This window comes from Hevea brasiliensis, unplaced genomic scaffold (genome assembly GCF_030052815.1).
Source record: "Hevea brasiliensis isolate MT/VB/25A 57/8 unplaced genomic scaffold, ASM3005281v1 Scaf7, whole genome shotgun sequence".
NCBI classification, from domain to species: domain Eukaryota; kingdom Viridiplantae; phylum Streptophyta; class Magnoliopsida; order Malpighiales; family Euphorbiaceae; genus Hevea; species Hevea brasiliensis.
This window is the reverse complement of record NW_026615250.1, coordinates 943,643-957,982: the sequence shown is the minus strand read 5'-3', so window position 1 is coordinate 957,982 and position 14,340 is coordinate 943,643. Positions and strand designations below refer to the sequence as shown.

General features: G+C 35.7%; 2 protein-coding genes across 5 annotated transcripts; both read left to right on the top strand.

The window, feature by feature from the left end:
* On the top strand, positions 1 to 5,681 carry LOC110661961 (uncharacterized GPI-anchored protein At3g06035-like). Its single transcript, XM_058142797.1, has 3 exons — positions 1 to 231; positions 364 to 504; positions 5,329 to 5,681. Exons 1-3 carry the CDS (start codon positions 132 to 134, stop codon positions 5,679 to 5,681), a joined length of 594 nt encoding a protein of 197 aa, XP_057998780.1. The 5' UTR covers positions 1 to 131.
* A 1,023-nt stretch (positions 5,682 to 6,704) lies between these two features.
* Positions 6,705 to 14,126, top strand: LOC110660216 (uncharacterized). Of its 4 annotated transcripts, none has more exons than XM_021818435.2 (11): positions 6,708 to 7,847; positions 8,039 to 8,290; positions 8,496 to 8,720; positions 9,897 to 10,121; positions 10,193 to 10,255; positions 10,628 to 11,125; positions 11,218 to 11,286; positions 11,788 to 11,952; positions 12,593 to 12,809; positions 12,889 to 13,233; positions 13,511 to 14,126. In XM_021818435.2, the coding sequence occupies exons 1-11, from the start codon at positions 6,903 to 6,905 to the stop codon at positions 13,624 to 13,626; spliced, it is 3,120 nt and encodes a 1,039-aa protein (XP_021674127.2). In that variant the 5' UTR covers positions 6,708 to 6,902; the 3' UTR covers positions 13,627 to 14,126. The 4 variants fall into 4 exon arrangements, with proteins under 4 accessions (XP_057998698.1, XP_021674147.2, XP_021674127.2 ...); XM_021818446.2 differs by having other exon boundaries at positions 6,709 to 7,847; positions 8,496 to 8,705; XM_021818455.2 differs by lacking the exon at positions 8,039 to 8,290 and having other exon boundaries at positions 6,707 to 7,847.
* Positions 14,127 to 14,340: the final 214 nt, after the last annotated feature.

The window sequence follows — 14,340 nt, the reverse complement described above, 5'->3', positions numbered from 1 at the left end:
GAAGCAACCTTCAAGTTCCAGGCAAATTCACAAAACGAAGGAGGAAGAACAAGTATCCAATTCCAAGAACCCATCTTGTTCATCAATTTTATAAGACAATTTCTTTTGGCATCTAAAGAATATTGTCAGATATGCCAGCTACAGCTATGGCCTCTCTGAAACACTTCAGGCTTCTCCTCTTTGTTCTGCTTCATGCCATTTTCTTGCTTTCTTCACCTGTTCTCTCTGATGGTACGTACTTAAATTACTCTCACTTTTGAAAATTTCTTCACCTGTGCTCTTTGAGTTCTTGAGACGAGTCAATTCTAGTATTATTGAGCTTTTTCTTGTTGGGGTTTTTATTTAATTTGTGTATTGCACCAGACAAGGACGAAGACAATGTTCTTCAAGGTCTAAACAGTTACAGAACATCCTTACGGCTACCGGCACTGACCAAGAATGAAAACGCAGGATGTCTAGCAGACGAACTAGCTAACAAACTAGAGAAACAACCATGTTATGGAAGTTCCAGAGTGATAACTTGATTTGAAAGACTTTTGATTGAATCGCTCAATGATTTTCTGCTCTCATTTCATTGAATAAATAGATGATGAATATACAATAGTGAATGGCTAATTTATGTGATTTACCATGATCTAGGACTCATATCTCTCTCTATTTGCAGCTGCACAAACTAATTACGGAAGGATAATGTTAGCATAATTATAGCAATTAGCATAATTATAGCAATTAGCATAATTACAGTAATTAATATGATTATAGGAGATTTATAGCACAATTTCCTCAAATTGATGCTGGTCGATCAAGAAGCATCAATTTGCCAACAAGAAATTGATGACGCTGTTGAGTAAGTGACTTTGTAAACACATCAGCAATCTGCATAGCTGTGGAAACATGTGGAAGAGAAATAAAAGAATGAATCGACATGTTGTAGAGAGAAGAGTGACAATCTACTTAAATATGCTTTATGATACCATGTTAGAATAAAGAATACAAGTAATGAAGAAAAGGATTGTGTATTTGTCTGTGTAATCTCCTATAATCATATTAATTACTGTAATTATGCTAATTGCTATAATTATGCTAATTGCTATAATTATGCTAACACCCCTAAGCCATGTAATCTCAGAGCATGTAGCAAACATGGCACGATATTCAGATTCAGTGGAAGATTTGGAGACCCAATCTTGTTTCTTACTCTTCCATTATATCAAAGAATCCCCAAGAAACATACACCAACCTGTGATAGAGCAATGAGTATTTGGACAACCAGCCCAATTCGCATCGCTAAAAGTGGTAAGTTGCATAGAAGATCCAGCAGGAAAGAATAAACCACAACATGGAATACCCCGAAGATATCTTATAATATGATGAACTGCAGCTAAGTGAAGATGGCGTGGAGAATGTAGAAACTGACTAACCTGCTGGACAGCAAAGGAGATGTCAGGTCTAGTAATAGTCAAGTAGTTTAGGCTCCCCACTAATTGTCGATACAAAGATGGATCAAAAAGTAGCTCTCCCTCATCAGTGTGGTATTTAGCATTCATTTTGAGAGGAGTATCAACAGACACAGAATCCTGAAGACCAGCCAAAGAAATTAAATCCTGAGTATATTTATGTTGATGTAAGAAGATTCCAGAAGAGTTAGAGTGAACCTCCAACCCCAAGAAGTATGTAAGTTGGCCAAGATCCTTCATATGAAATGAATCGCGAAGTTGCTACTGAAGTTGAGAAATCAATAACGAATCTGTCCCCATTATAATAATATTATCAACCTAGACCAAAAGAAGAACAATTCCAATTGAAGTTTTATGAAGAAATAAAGAAGAATCATATTGACTTTGCACAAACTTGAATTTAAGCAAGGTAGATAGAAACTTCTCAAACCATACATGGGGAGCTTGTTTTAAACCATACAATGAGCGGTTTAACTTGTAAACTTCAGAAGTAGAAGAAGAAAACAAACCAAGAGGAGGTGTTATGTAAATATCCTCTTTGAGATCCCCATGCAAAAAGGCATTTTTTACATCCATTTGTTTAAGTACCCAACCCTGCGAAGCAGCGATGGCAATAATTGTTCGCACAGTAGTCATTTTAGCCACAGGAGCATATGTCTCTTTATAGTCCACCCCATACTTTTGTCAATTACCAAGAGTAACCAACCGAGCCTTATAGCGCTCGAGAGTCCCATCAGAGCGAAGTTTCAGTGAGTAGACCCACTTACACCTAATAGGTTTGACTGATGGTGGACATGGAACAATGTCCCAAGTATGATTATCTTGAAGGGCCTGAAGTTCCTCTTGCATTGCTTGCTGCCAACACTCATGCTTAATGGCTTGTGAGTAAGAAGATGGAATTGAAATAGAGGATAAAGCAGCACTAAATGATGTATGATAAGAGCCATGCCAATTAGGAGGACGGGAGACTCTAGTAGAGCGTCTCAAGGTCGGTAAAGCAGGATCAGATGGCGAATCTGGAGCAGGTGTGGAAGGATGTCGTTCATACACATACCCAGGCTTGAATCGATTATGAGAGAGAGGAAGATAAATCATCAAAACTAGGAAGAATAATAACATCAGAAAAGGACTAATTGCAAGATGGAAAAAAAAAAAAACTGATTTTCAAAGAAAACAACATTACGAGAAACACGAAGCTTTTTAGAAAAAGGATCATAGCAAACAAAACCTTTGTGATTTGTACTATATCCCATAAAAGCACATCTGACAAATTGAGCAGAAAGTTTATGACGTTCATAAGAAGGCAAATGAACAAAACATACATAACCAAAAATATGCAAATGCCCATAGTAAGGATGATGTTGAAAAAGACGAAAATAAGGAGATTCAAAGTTTAGAGTTTGAGAAGGCAGTCTATTAATAAGATAAACTGCTATAGATAAAGCTTCTACCCAAAATTGAGGTGGAATAGAAGATTCAAGTAATAAAGTACGAGTAACTTTTAAGCGATGACGATTTTTCCGCTCTGCTACACCATTTTGTTGAGGTGTGTATGGACAAGAGCGTTGTGAGAGAATACCTTTTTCATTCAAAAATTCAAGAAGTGCATTAGACATGTATTCTTTGCCAGAATCAGATCGAAGAACTTTAATAAGAGCTGAAAATTGAGTTTTAACAAATGCAAAAAAAGACTTAAAGATTGAAAGAACCTCATATTTGGAATGGGTAAAATAAATCCAAGTAAATTGACTATAGTCATCGATAAATGTCACAAAATACTTATAATTGGCATGAGAAGTAACAAGTGTGATTCCCCATACATCACTATGAATAATTTCAAAGCATTTATCTGCACGACTAACGATAAGAGGAAAAGGAAGAATTTTACTTTTTCCCAATTTACAAGTTCCACAATCAAAAGGAAGACTTGAGAATTGATCTTTACTGCTTAATAAACCAGAATTGAGTAAACAAGACATTATAGCAAAATTAGGGTGTCCTAAACGTTTATGCCACACCTCACTTTTATTAACAATAGCAGAACAAGTTAAGGAAACACTACTAGGAATGGAAATATGCAAAGGAAACAAACGTCCAACTTTAGGCTCCTTCGCGATCACTGTCCCCGATACCTGATCCTGCACACAACAACCATCATGAGAGAAATGTACATCATAGTTATCATTCACTAATTAACCAACTGAAATAAAATTATCAGAAAACGCCAGGTGATAAATAAGCATTGTTGAAAATCGGAGTAACATCACCAACTGCAGTAATGGAAAGATTGTTTCCATTAGCAACTTGAATATGTTCTGATCCTTGATAAGGACGAACATTTTGTAGCAAATTTGCTGAACCAATCATGTGATTTGATGGAGCAGAATCAACAAGCCAAGATTTAGATAAAGAATTACCATTTCCTTGACTCCCCAGGGCTGATAATGCTGAAACTATCATTTGTTGCACCATTTCAGGAGTAAGAATAGCATTTTGATTGACTGCTGATGTATTCAAGGATCCAGTTTGAGTTTGATCAATTGAGGAACTACCAATAGTTGCTTGATAAGTAGTTGTCTGGCGATTCTGAGGGCGAATAAAACATTTTTTGATGATGTGCCCTTGCTTTTTACAATAGTTGCAAAATTTTTTATTACAATTGGCAGCAATATGCCCATAATTTTTGTAATTAAAACACTGAACTTTATTCAGATCTCTACCCTTGCCTTTTCCCTGAGCTGAAAATGCCATGTGTGTTGTAGTCATTTTCTCCTGTTCAAAAGTGGTGTGTGTAAGAAGACGTTGTCCCTCACGAATTAGTTCACCGAAACAGACATCCAAAGTAGGAGAAGGATGACGATTCATTAGATTAGAATGAGCATTTTCAAAATATGATCATAACTTCATTAAAAACTGATCACTCTTGCTAATCTCATGGACAACCAATATATCAGCAAGAGAATCTTGAGGCACTGCAATACAAACTATATCAGAAAATTTAGCCCATAAATTTTGAAAACCAGAAAAGTATTCCTGAATAGATAGACTCCCTTGAGAGTAGTTTGCAATCTCACACTCCAAGTGAAATCTCCGAGCTGAATTCGTTTGATTGTAAAGCTTCTTCAAATACTCGCACATTGTTTGAGCAGTTTTATAGGGACGTAAATTGAGAACAATTTGAGATTTATATGACCCAATGATCCAAAACATCACCCTAGCATCCTTGATCTTCCATTCTACCAATTTTGTAGCATCTGTTGGCTCTGGATTAGTGCAATCAATATGTCCCAACAACTCTTTTTCAGTAACATACAATCGAAATTGAAATTCCCATGTTGAATAATTCTTTTCCATAAATTTAACACAAAATTCAAATTTATACTAGCCATTTTCAGTTCAAAAAAATTCACAGTCAACCCAAATATAGAGAGATAAACAACGCAATATGACTGAAAAAAAAAATTACCAAAATATGTGAGCTTCCTCTCCCACTCGCACTTGATCTGCAACCTTGAGCAAAAAAAAATTGCTTTGATGTTCACGAGAAAAATCAAGCAGAAGAAGACTTGTATTCTGCAATGGCCCAAAATTCCAATGAAACGAAGAACAACCAGAAATTCTAAAATTCTAAGATCAGTACTCTGATATCATTATAACTTTGATTTGAAAGACTTTTGATTGAATGGCTCAATGATTTGCTGCTCTCATTTCATTGAATAAATAGATGATGAATATATAATAGTCAATGGCTAAATTTATGTGATTTACCATAATTTAATTTACAGCTGCACAAACTAATTACGGAAGGATAATATGAATGTAAAATATATAGACTGTACAAACTAAAAGCTTGCTATATGGCAATACAGAGCCACCTCTATTCAAATAGACAATTACTGTGAGCTACTATCAAAGTGTGACATTGACATTAATAACACTAGAAATGGTGCAGTCTTGCCTGTTTGCGTGCCCAAATTAGTTCCAACGCTGGCGCTTACCAATTATACACGTACCCAGTATGCCAAGGACTTAAATGACTCGAGGTTTACAGGGGCAGGTCTCGGGTCAGAGGATGATTGGATGGTGGTTGTTTTGAGCACCGACACCGCAGGGGGTAACTTTGCCGCCGGAGCGATCAGCAATGTGTCTAAGGTTGGTTTTGCTCATTGTTTGGCATCTGAGTTAGTTGGGACGCTTGTTTATGTATATATGCGAGTGTATTGATTGAAGTGGTTCGATCTTTTGTAATAGGCTTTATCAGCTTCAATATTTCTACATTCTCCTCTTTTTTATTTCTCTACTGTAATGTGATGGTGGATTACTCATGAAATGCCCATTTCATGATTGGTTTGAAAAATCTTTTTAAAATAAGGTTGAAGCGAGGTGGCCAGAGCAAATTTATTAGTTTATTAATTAATTAATTATGGTGATCATTTATTGATAGTAAGAGTGAGTTTGCTTTGAGATTAGAGTACAAATTAAAGGAGTAAAATTTAATATTTAATTGGATTTGATTCATTATTATTAAAATTGATACATTTAATATAAATTAGGGGTGAGCATTCGGTTCGAATCGAACTAAATTAAATTATAAAAATTGAATTATGTATTTTAGAAACAGAACCGAATCGAAATATGTGAAAAATAGAATCGAACCGAACCCCACTATTGCGGTTCGGTTTGGTTTAAACTGATCGGTTTTGATTTTTAATTGATTTTTAATTTAGACTTAATTTTCAAATTATTTGATCTAATTTTGACTTTAGTTTGAACCTAATAACCATTAATCAATAAAATTAAACAATTAATATATATATAATTAAATATAATTCATAAATTTTCCATAAAAATAAATCAATTAAAAAATCAATTCTGTTCGATTTGGTTCGATTTGAACATATAAATTAATATTCAGTTCGGTTTAATAGATTTTTTCTCTTTAAAATCGAACCAAACTAAAATAACTGAAATTTATATAATGTAAAATCGAACCGAATCGAAAAGATTAAATTTTAAAACCGAACCGATTGAACCAAATTAACTCGATTCTAATTAATTTTTCGATTTGAATCAAAATCTGCTCACCCCTAATATAAACTCGTTTGTTAAATTAATATTAAAATATGTATAAAATTAATTTATATATATATATATATATGATTAAGAATTTATATAAAAAATTTAATCGTTCGGCATGTACATACCTATTAAAATTAAAATAACGGTAACAATATTGAGTTTGGTTTTGGCAGGGTTGGTGGAGTCATTAATTGTGCTCGAGCTTGGGTATGCTTAACAATCTCTCGTCGTCAACTATAGGCCGGGTCCAGGCCAACGCAGATGCAGCCTTTTTTTACATCGAAATCTAAAGTAAGCCACATGCGCGCACAAATTTAACGTGCGCACTTGGAAGCCTCGGGGAGGGAGAGTGTTCTCCAGCTCTCAATGATGGTGGACGACGATGACGTGGGCTTCGGCGAGTTCAAGTTCTCGTCGTTGAATCCTACAGTCCATTCTAATCCCACTGTGATCGACGGGCGAGATTCAGCTGTAGCTGCTGCCAACGATGATGACGACTGGGGAGATTTTGTTAACTCCGGTGGGCTATCCCACACCCTGTCTCGCCCCAAAATCTCGAAGCCCCTTGACCTGTTCGATTTCTCTACGGAACAAAAAATGAAAAACAACGAATCTGAATTGAACCAACCTGGTTCAGCTCCTGGTCGGGTTAACTCGGACATGGCTCAGTGGGAAAAGCCAAAGGGAGCTTTGCCTCTTTCGATCTTCGGAGACCTAGAGGAACAGGAAGAAGAATCAGGTGCGGCGGGGGATCCATCTTTTGGCAATGGTGGTGCGCGCTTGTTCTCTGGTAAAAATGTTGATTCTGTAGAGAATAGATCTGGTGTAAATGTGAATGACTTGGTTGCTAATTTGTACAAACAGAGTGATCCTAAAAATGGGTTTACACCAGATTTGAGCGGGTCGAATTCTGTAGACGAAACGAATAAGTACGACACAAATTCGGATTTGAATTTGAGTTTACTGAATTTAGGTGTAGTCGAACCTAATCAGAATGCACATCCACCGGATTCGAGTTGGAATTGGGTATTTCCGAATGCGAATGACTTGAACGCAAATGGTAAAGATGAGATAAAATTGAATTCACATTGGTCAAATTTGGATTGGGATCCATTGAATTTGAATACAAACGTAATGAATTCAAACAAAGATGGGACGAATTCGGTTTCAAAAGAGGTAAAATGGGGCTCAAACGGAGGTAATTCCCTTTTGGTTGCTGACAATGGGGGATTTGATAATGGTGATGATGATGATGGGTGGGAATTCAAGGATGCAGAACCCAAAACTCCCGTGGGTGATGAGATTTCTAAGGTAAAATTATGATTTTTAACATTGATATCAAGTCGGCTAGTAGTGAAGTTTATTTGACGCTGTTTCTTAATTTAACTGTATTTAGAATTAAAAAAACTGTTTGTGCTTTTCTCACCTGCTTTTTATGGAAATTTGAATGCAATTGTGGGCATAGGTTTAATGATTCATTTTTTGCAAATTTATTGATCCAGACGAACCATTTCAAGAGTAACAACGGGCCAGTACCTAATCTTAATGGATCCAGTTCAAATTGGAATGAATTGAGCTTGGAATTTAATGGGTGGAACTCTAATTTTAATAGTGTTAATTCAAGTACAAATTCTATGAATCCTGGTCTGGTTGGTGAAAATAGAGAAGTCGTTGATGATGGTGATGGGGATGATGAAGATGATGGGTGGGAGTTCATGGTTGCAGATTCCAAGCCTCAGGTTGGAGATGATAAGGTAAAAATAATAATAATAATAATAATAACAACAACAACTTATGCTGTTCAATTGATCTTTAGATCAGAAAACTTTACATTCTTAGTAAACAAGGGATAAATTAGGATTCTAAATTTCCTCACTTTCTTTTATGTCTCTGTATAAGTAGGATTGTTATGCTTCTTGGTTCTGAGTGTTTATTTGATGACATCATTGGAAATGTTAGGATGGCCAGATCAAGACTGAACCTATGCCAATCCCGAATTTTAATGGGACTGGTTTAAGCTGGGATGTGTTAAGTTCAGATTCCAGTGGGTTGAATCCAAATGAGGTGAAATCAGATGAGAAACATTTTACCGTGAACTTAATTGCTGAAAAGAAGGATTCTGGGAATGCTGATGGATGGGCCTTCAAGGGTGCAGAACCAGAATTGCAGGTCAGAGATCCTAAAGTAACTGCTTGATTCTTGTGATTCAGTTGACCTTTGAGTTTGTTATTTGTACCTTCTTTTTGATTGCTGAGAAAACTGAGGAAATAGAAATAAATTGAACTTTTTGATACTTAATAAAACTAACCATGTTTTAGTGTTAGTTTAGTGGAAGCCTTTGTTTATTCATCTGGCAAAGAATGTACCTAAATTTAGAATTTTGATTTTGTTTTTCATTCCTGCTTCATATGTAATTTATGATCTTGTAAACAATCTGAAAGGTGCAGGGAGCTATTGGTTTCTAATCTGCAGTCTATTTAGAACAATATGTATCCATTTTCTTCAGATTAGGACTGAAAGTGGACCGATATTGAATTTTAATGGGAACAAATCTAGCTGGAACACATTGAACATTGAGTTTGGATTAAGGTTTATATTCAAATTTAAATGGAGTGAATTTGGACACAAAGCAAATGAATATGGATTTATTTGATGAAAATGATGATCTTGGGGGCAATGATGGATGGGAATTCAAGACTGCAGAACCAGGATCCAGGCCTGGAGATGAGAATATTAAGGCACAAGTACAGTCTTGTGATTTGTTAGATTTTCAATCCTTTATTTTGCTTTCTGTTTGGTTTCCTAAAAACATAAAATTCAGAGGAATCTTTTATCTTAAAATGATATAGTTTTGTTCTCTGGTTTTTCTGAGACATAAATTAACAATGAAACATCAATGATTGGTTTTTTTTGTAATATGAATTTCACCATTTTCTGAACAGCCAACTGTAGTGTGAGCTTATACTGTTCTCTCACTGATTTGCAAATTATGAAGGACTAGAGTCTTCTGTATTATAAAGATTGAGTAAAAAGCTGGTAATATCCTGGACATTCAGGTGGATATTTTACTTTCTGAATATAATGAATATTTATGTGTGTATACATGTACACATATTTAAATTGTATTTGCATTTCAAATTAAACTTTTTAAGCTGTATAATTAGATTGTATTTATCAATCTCTGCACCATGGGGTGCTTAACTTTTTCCTCTGTCTGAGTGGGTGCATGCCTTTGAAATAGTTCACTTCCCTTATTTCTGTTTGATATATTGTTGCTTGATGAGGACCATTTTAACATCCATATGCATACCTGTTCAGAATATTCATTTGGTTATGGTTCTGACATTTTGTAATTTTTAGGATGATGAGAGAATGCCAGAAAATTTTGAGGGAGCTCTATACACATTTGGTTTTGGCAATGGTGTACATGGTCAATCAGACTTTGGATTTGATTTCAACTCAAGCTATAAAAATAAGCGGAATGATATTGAAAACAAGTTGCATTATCCCCAAGTTGATGCAAAAGCTGGTTCTGATGAACACTCCTGGGCATTTAAGGATGCATTTTCTGAAGCTGGATCAAAGGTATAACTTGTTTTCTTTATCAACATTGACTTTGTTTAGAATTTTCAACTAAGTGTTTATTTTTGTTGTAGGAGCCCAAGGTTGCTGAACTTGCTCTTGCTGTGGAACCATTGGTATTTGGTGATGAGGTCCAGGTGGATGATTCATTTCATATGCTTAGTATTTCGATGGAATTCTATCCAATGAAATTCAGTAAATTGTCCCTTGCATTTAAGTGCAAATCGCATGCATATCATTCTGCTCTAAAAAATGCATCTTAACCATCTAAAAACATGAGAAGCTACTAAGTATTTCCCACTGTCTGTTTTATTTATCGAATGCAATGTTTCTCCATTTTTCGATTGCTTGGTAGTTTTAATTTCTTTAACTGGACTTCTATTCTTATTTACCAACTTATTATGTTTGATTCAATGCATGACAATGACAAAGTGAAGGTCGTTGGTGGAACATGCTTTCACACACAAAGTTTTGCTCTTTCACTGATGTATTTCCTTCTTTATGCTCAGGGGAACAAGGTTAAGACAGAAAACCACGAGGGAGCCTTGCCTCTGTCCCTTTTTGGTGATGAAGAAACAGAAGCAGATGATCCCATGATCCATCAAGACATTTCAACTCAGAAGTCCACGTCTGATCAAAGGGTTGACATTAAGGGTCCCCATTTAAATATTTCTATCAATGATCTAATATCAAGTTTATATAGTCGAGCTGAGCAGAGTACTTCAGTTAATGATGAACAAAGTCTGAGAGAAAATGGATTGGATTTCACCAAAAGTGTGATGACCTCTAATTTGGCAAATGCTAATCATGATTTTGATGTTGATTCCTGGGAATTTCAAGATGTCTCTACAGGAGCCAGAGCTGAATACCAGACCGCTGTTATTGGTCTTGGAGAGTCTCATACAAAATATTCTACCAAAACAGAGCTAGATGATTATGTGGAATTCTTTTCCAAATTGAAGAAAGAATTGCACTATATTGTGATGTGCCATCTGGAAAATCTAAAGGTCAGTAGACTGCCCAACCTCTCCTTTTCTCCCTCCCCAATTCAAAGTTGAATCATTAATGGCATTAAATTTTGAAATCTGCTTTTTGATAGAAAACTCAAAGTTCTGCTGCTCTTATTGGTGAAGATGCAAAAGTGCAAGCTCTTGATAAAGAAATACAGGTTCATTCTTATGTTTGGTTTCTTTTGTCTTTTTGCCATCCTCATTTTATTGTGTTGACAAGCTCTCATTCATTTTATATTTCTTGAGGCATTGTGGCAAAAAAAATCAAGAATTAATTGTTAGAAAAGCATTGTAATGTGATTGCTTATCTTCATGAGAAAATATTTGCATGCTTATCTTCATGAGAAAATATTTGCATGACCCTCCAGAACTCGACAACCGGTTCATACTGCTATCGTTTCTGCATCTAATTTCCTCCTTCCATATTTAAATTTTCTTTGTCACTTCACATCTGTTCATCTGGATTTGTGCCACCTAAATAGATTTGACAGTGCTGAATAAGAACTGAGTCCATGTCCCATTTCCATCTGAATTCTATATTCTGATGCTTGCTTGTGTTGCTGTCTTTCTTAGAAATCTAGTGATTGATTTCTTGTGCAGTTACCGAATGAAAAAAAAATATTTGGACTTTAGCGTTTGCTTCTTGTTTCCTGTTACAGGATTTTAATAATGAACTGCACCAAGATAGTACTTTCTCTGGTGAAGTCGACTCAGATAATTGCTCACTAGGAAATGTATGCCTCGATATGTTTGTTGAAGTTTTGCAGGAGCCAAAGTTCCAAGGTTTTGAGTCAGAATGTCATTTAACAAAGAAATTGTCACTAGTACGTGTTGTGCTTTAATTTATTATGAAAACATTTATCATTTGATTCATGAATTTTCTAGTCATCATTTTTCTTGTCTCAGTAATGCAATAAGTTTTCTATTCAAATTCTAAATATTGTAATCTACAATTAGCTGAGATTGTGTTTCTCCACAGTTTACAAGTTGTCTTTCTTTCTATTGTAGAAGGCCATTCTTTAGCTTACTAGAACAATTTCACTACACCTGTATTTCATATAAAGTAAAAACCTTGTAGCAAATCAAGATGTTATATATTTCTTAAAAGATCTACTGCAGTAGAGAACATGCACTGCACATGGTGAGTTCTTGTGCCTATGGCTCATCTAGGATCCAGAAAATGAGTAGGTGGTTGTTGATCATTGAAAAGAAACATGTTTATAGACATGGCTAACAACCAATGTCTTACGGAGCTCTCTTTTGCATTCGCTTGCCTGCTTTTTCACATGTACCAGTAAATGTCTTCTAGTGCTGAAAGTCATTCATCCTTTCAAAACTCATAAAATGAATATAGGATTAAGTTTCCATTTCCTATTTTCTGTTTTCAATTCTTGTGTGAACTATTTTGCTTGTTGGGTGGTTTGATTTTATTCTACTCGGAATTTTGAAATTATGTATTGATAGGCAGAGAGTGATTTGAGATCAGCAATTGAGCTCCTCAGATATGTGGCCTTAACACTAAAGATTTTAACATCAGTACCAAGCGAGAAGCAATCCAGTTATATTTCTGCTTGGTCAAAAATGCTGTCTGTTTGTGCTCAAGAACTGAGGCATGGTGCCTTCATCTGGAAAAGGTCATTGCAAGAGAATGTTCATGAACAAATATTATCTAAACCTCAAGGTACCTGTTAGCATCATGCATATACAGTAAATTTGACGATGATGGCATGTAACCTTCCTGATGTCTTGGCTGACTGCAGGCAAGAAGTATGTCCTTGCCCTTGGGGAAATTTACAGAGTTGTTGAAATTCTTGGATCCTCATCAAAACTTTATAAGCCATGGATATTAGCAAGTTCAACAGATCCCATGGACATATTTACTCTTCTAAGCGAGTGTTCTTCCCAATGGTCAAGTTCAGGACTTGAAGAAGCTCTGCATAGTATTTTGAATTCACCTGACTTTGAATATGATGAAAGCCTCAAGACATTACTAGAATCTATCAAGTATATCCATGATCTTGATGCCCACAGACTTTATAATCATGTTTTCTCTGGACAAGGCCCTACCTGTCACCTGTCAGCTTTAACAGCTGGAACTTTGCCAGGTAAGCAGGATATGTATTCTGTAGGCATAGGATTAGGATAGGCCAGTCTTTTCCTCCAAGTTGGTTATGGATTGTGCGTGGTTGAAATTTTTGTCGGCATAATCCAAACGAAGCGAGATATTAATGTTGAGTTATTTATTGCGACATTTACTAGTTGCTGATTTTTTGCCACTTTTGGAGTCATTTTACACGTTACAAGATGCTGGCATGCACACGTAGAGCTTATAATCTAGGTTGAACGAATTAATGTATTTTTGTATTGATTTCTTTGAACCAGGGATGAAAACTGTAGTCTGGAATGGAGAGAATTGCTTTCTTACACTTGCCAATTTATGGGCAAATTTAGTTAGCAGCGATCCTCCAAATTTGCCATGCATACATGTTGGCTGCTGAGAATGTTGGGATAAGTCGGGTGTCTTTTTAGCAGCTACTTAACTGTCAAAAGAGCACAAGCTGAATGAACTAAACCATTTGTAACAAGCCCTGTGGAGCATAAACCATTTGTGATAGCCTTCCTGGGCATAAACCACCAGGTGCACCGCCACAGATGGCACTCGGGGATTTTAGAATTACAGTATGAAAACTGAAGATGTAAATGGCTGACCAGGCAAAAAGAATCCAGGCTAACATTTTTTTTTTAAATGTTTACTGGTTGCCATTCATTACATGAGATATGTGACATAGCAATTGGATGTAGAGTTATGTTGTGAAATGGGTATGTCAAATACCATCCATATACCTAGAAATGGATAGGATCATGACATGCATACGATTGCTTCTTTCCAGAATCCATCCACGTTCGATTCTTTCTTCTTTCATCTCATGTTTGAATTGTACGTGAAGTTGTAAAGAATTCTACTATCAATTTACCACATTATTTAGAGAATGCAAAATTTCTGGGTATCAATCTTGTTTTAGAGAAATGTATTTTTGTTTGCAATGATCAAAGAAAAGTTGCAGAGGAAAATTTTAATCAGATAGCTCCAAGTATGTGCCAGCTAATACTTCTCTCAAATTGTTGGCAAAGAGAATCCAATACCCAATCCCACGACAAGTTCCCCCACAAATAAAAAGAAGGAAAGCAGCAGCTGAGAAAATCGAAGCTGA

Excerpts from the sequence above, each read along its gene's own strand:
- LOC110661961 (XM_058142797.1), top strand. The coding sequence starts at position 132 with ATGCCAGCTACAGCTATGGCCTCTCTGAAACACTTCAGGCTTCTCCTC. Across the intron at positions 232-363 it reads TTCACCTGTTCTCTCTGATG|ACAAGGACGAAGACAATGTT; the intron begins GTACGTACTTAA and ends GTATTGCACCAG. Across the intron at positions 505-5,328 it reads GAAACAACCATGTTATGGAA|CCACCTCTATTCAAATAGAC; the intron begins GTTCCAGAGTGA and ends GGCAATACAGAG.
- LOC110660216 (XM_021818435.2), top strand. The coding sequence starts at position 6,903 with ATGATGGTGGACGACGATGACGTGGGCTTCGGCGAGTTCAAGTTCTCG. Across the intron at positions 8,291-8,495 it reads CTCAGGTTGGAGATGATAAG|GATGGCCAGATCAAGACTGA; the intron begins GTAAAAATAATA and ends TGGAAATGTTAG. Across the intron at positions 11,953-12,592 it reads TAACAAAGAAATTGTCACTA|GCAGAGAGTGATTTGAGATC; the intron begins GTACGTGTTGTG and ends ATGTATTGATAG.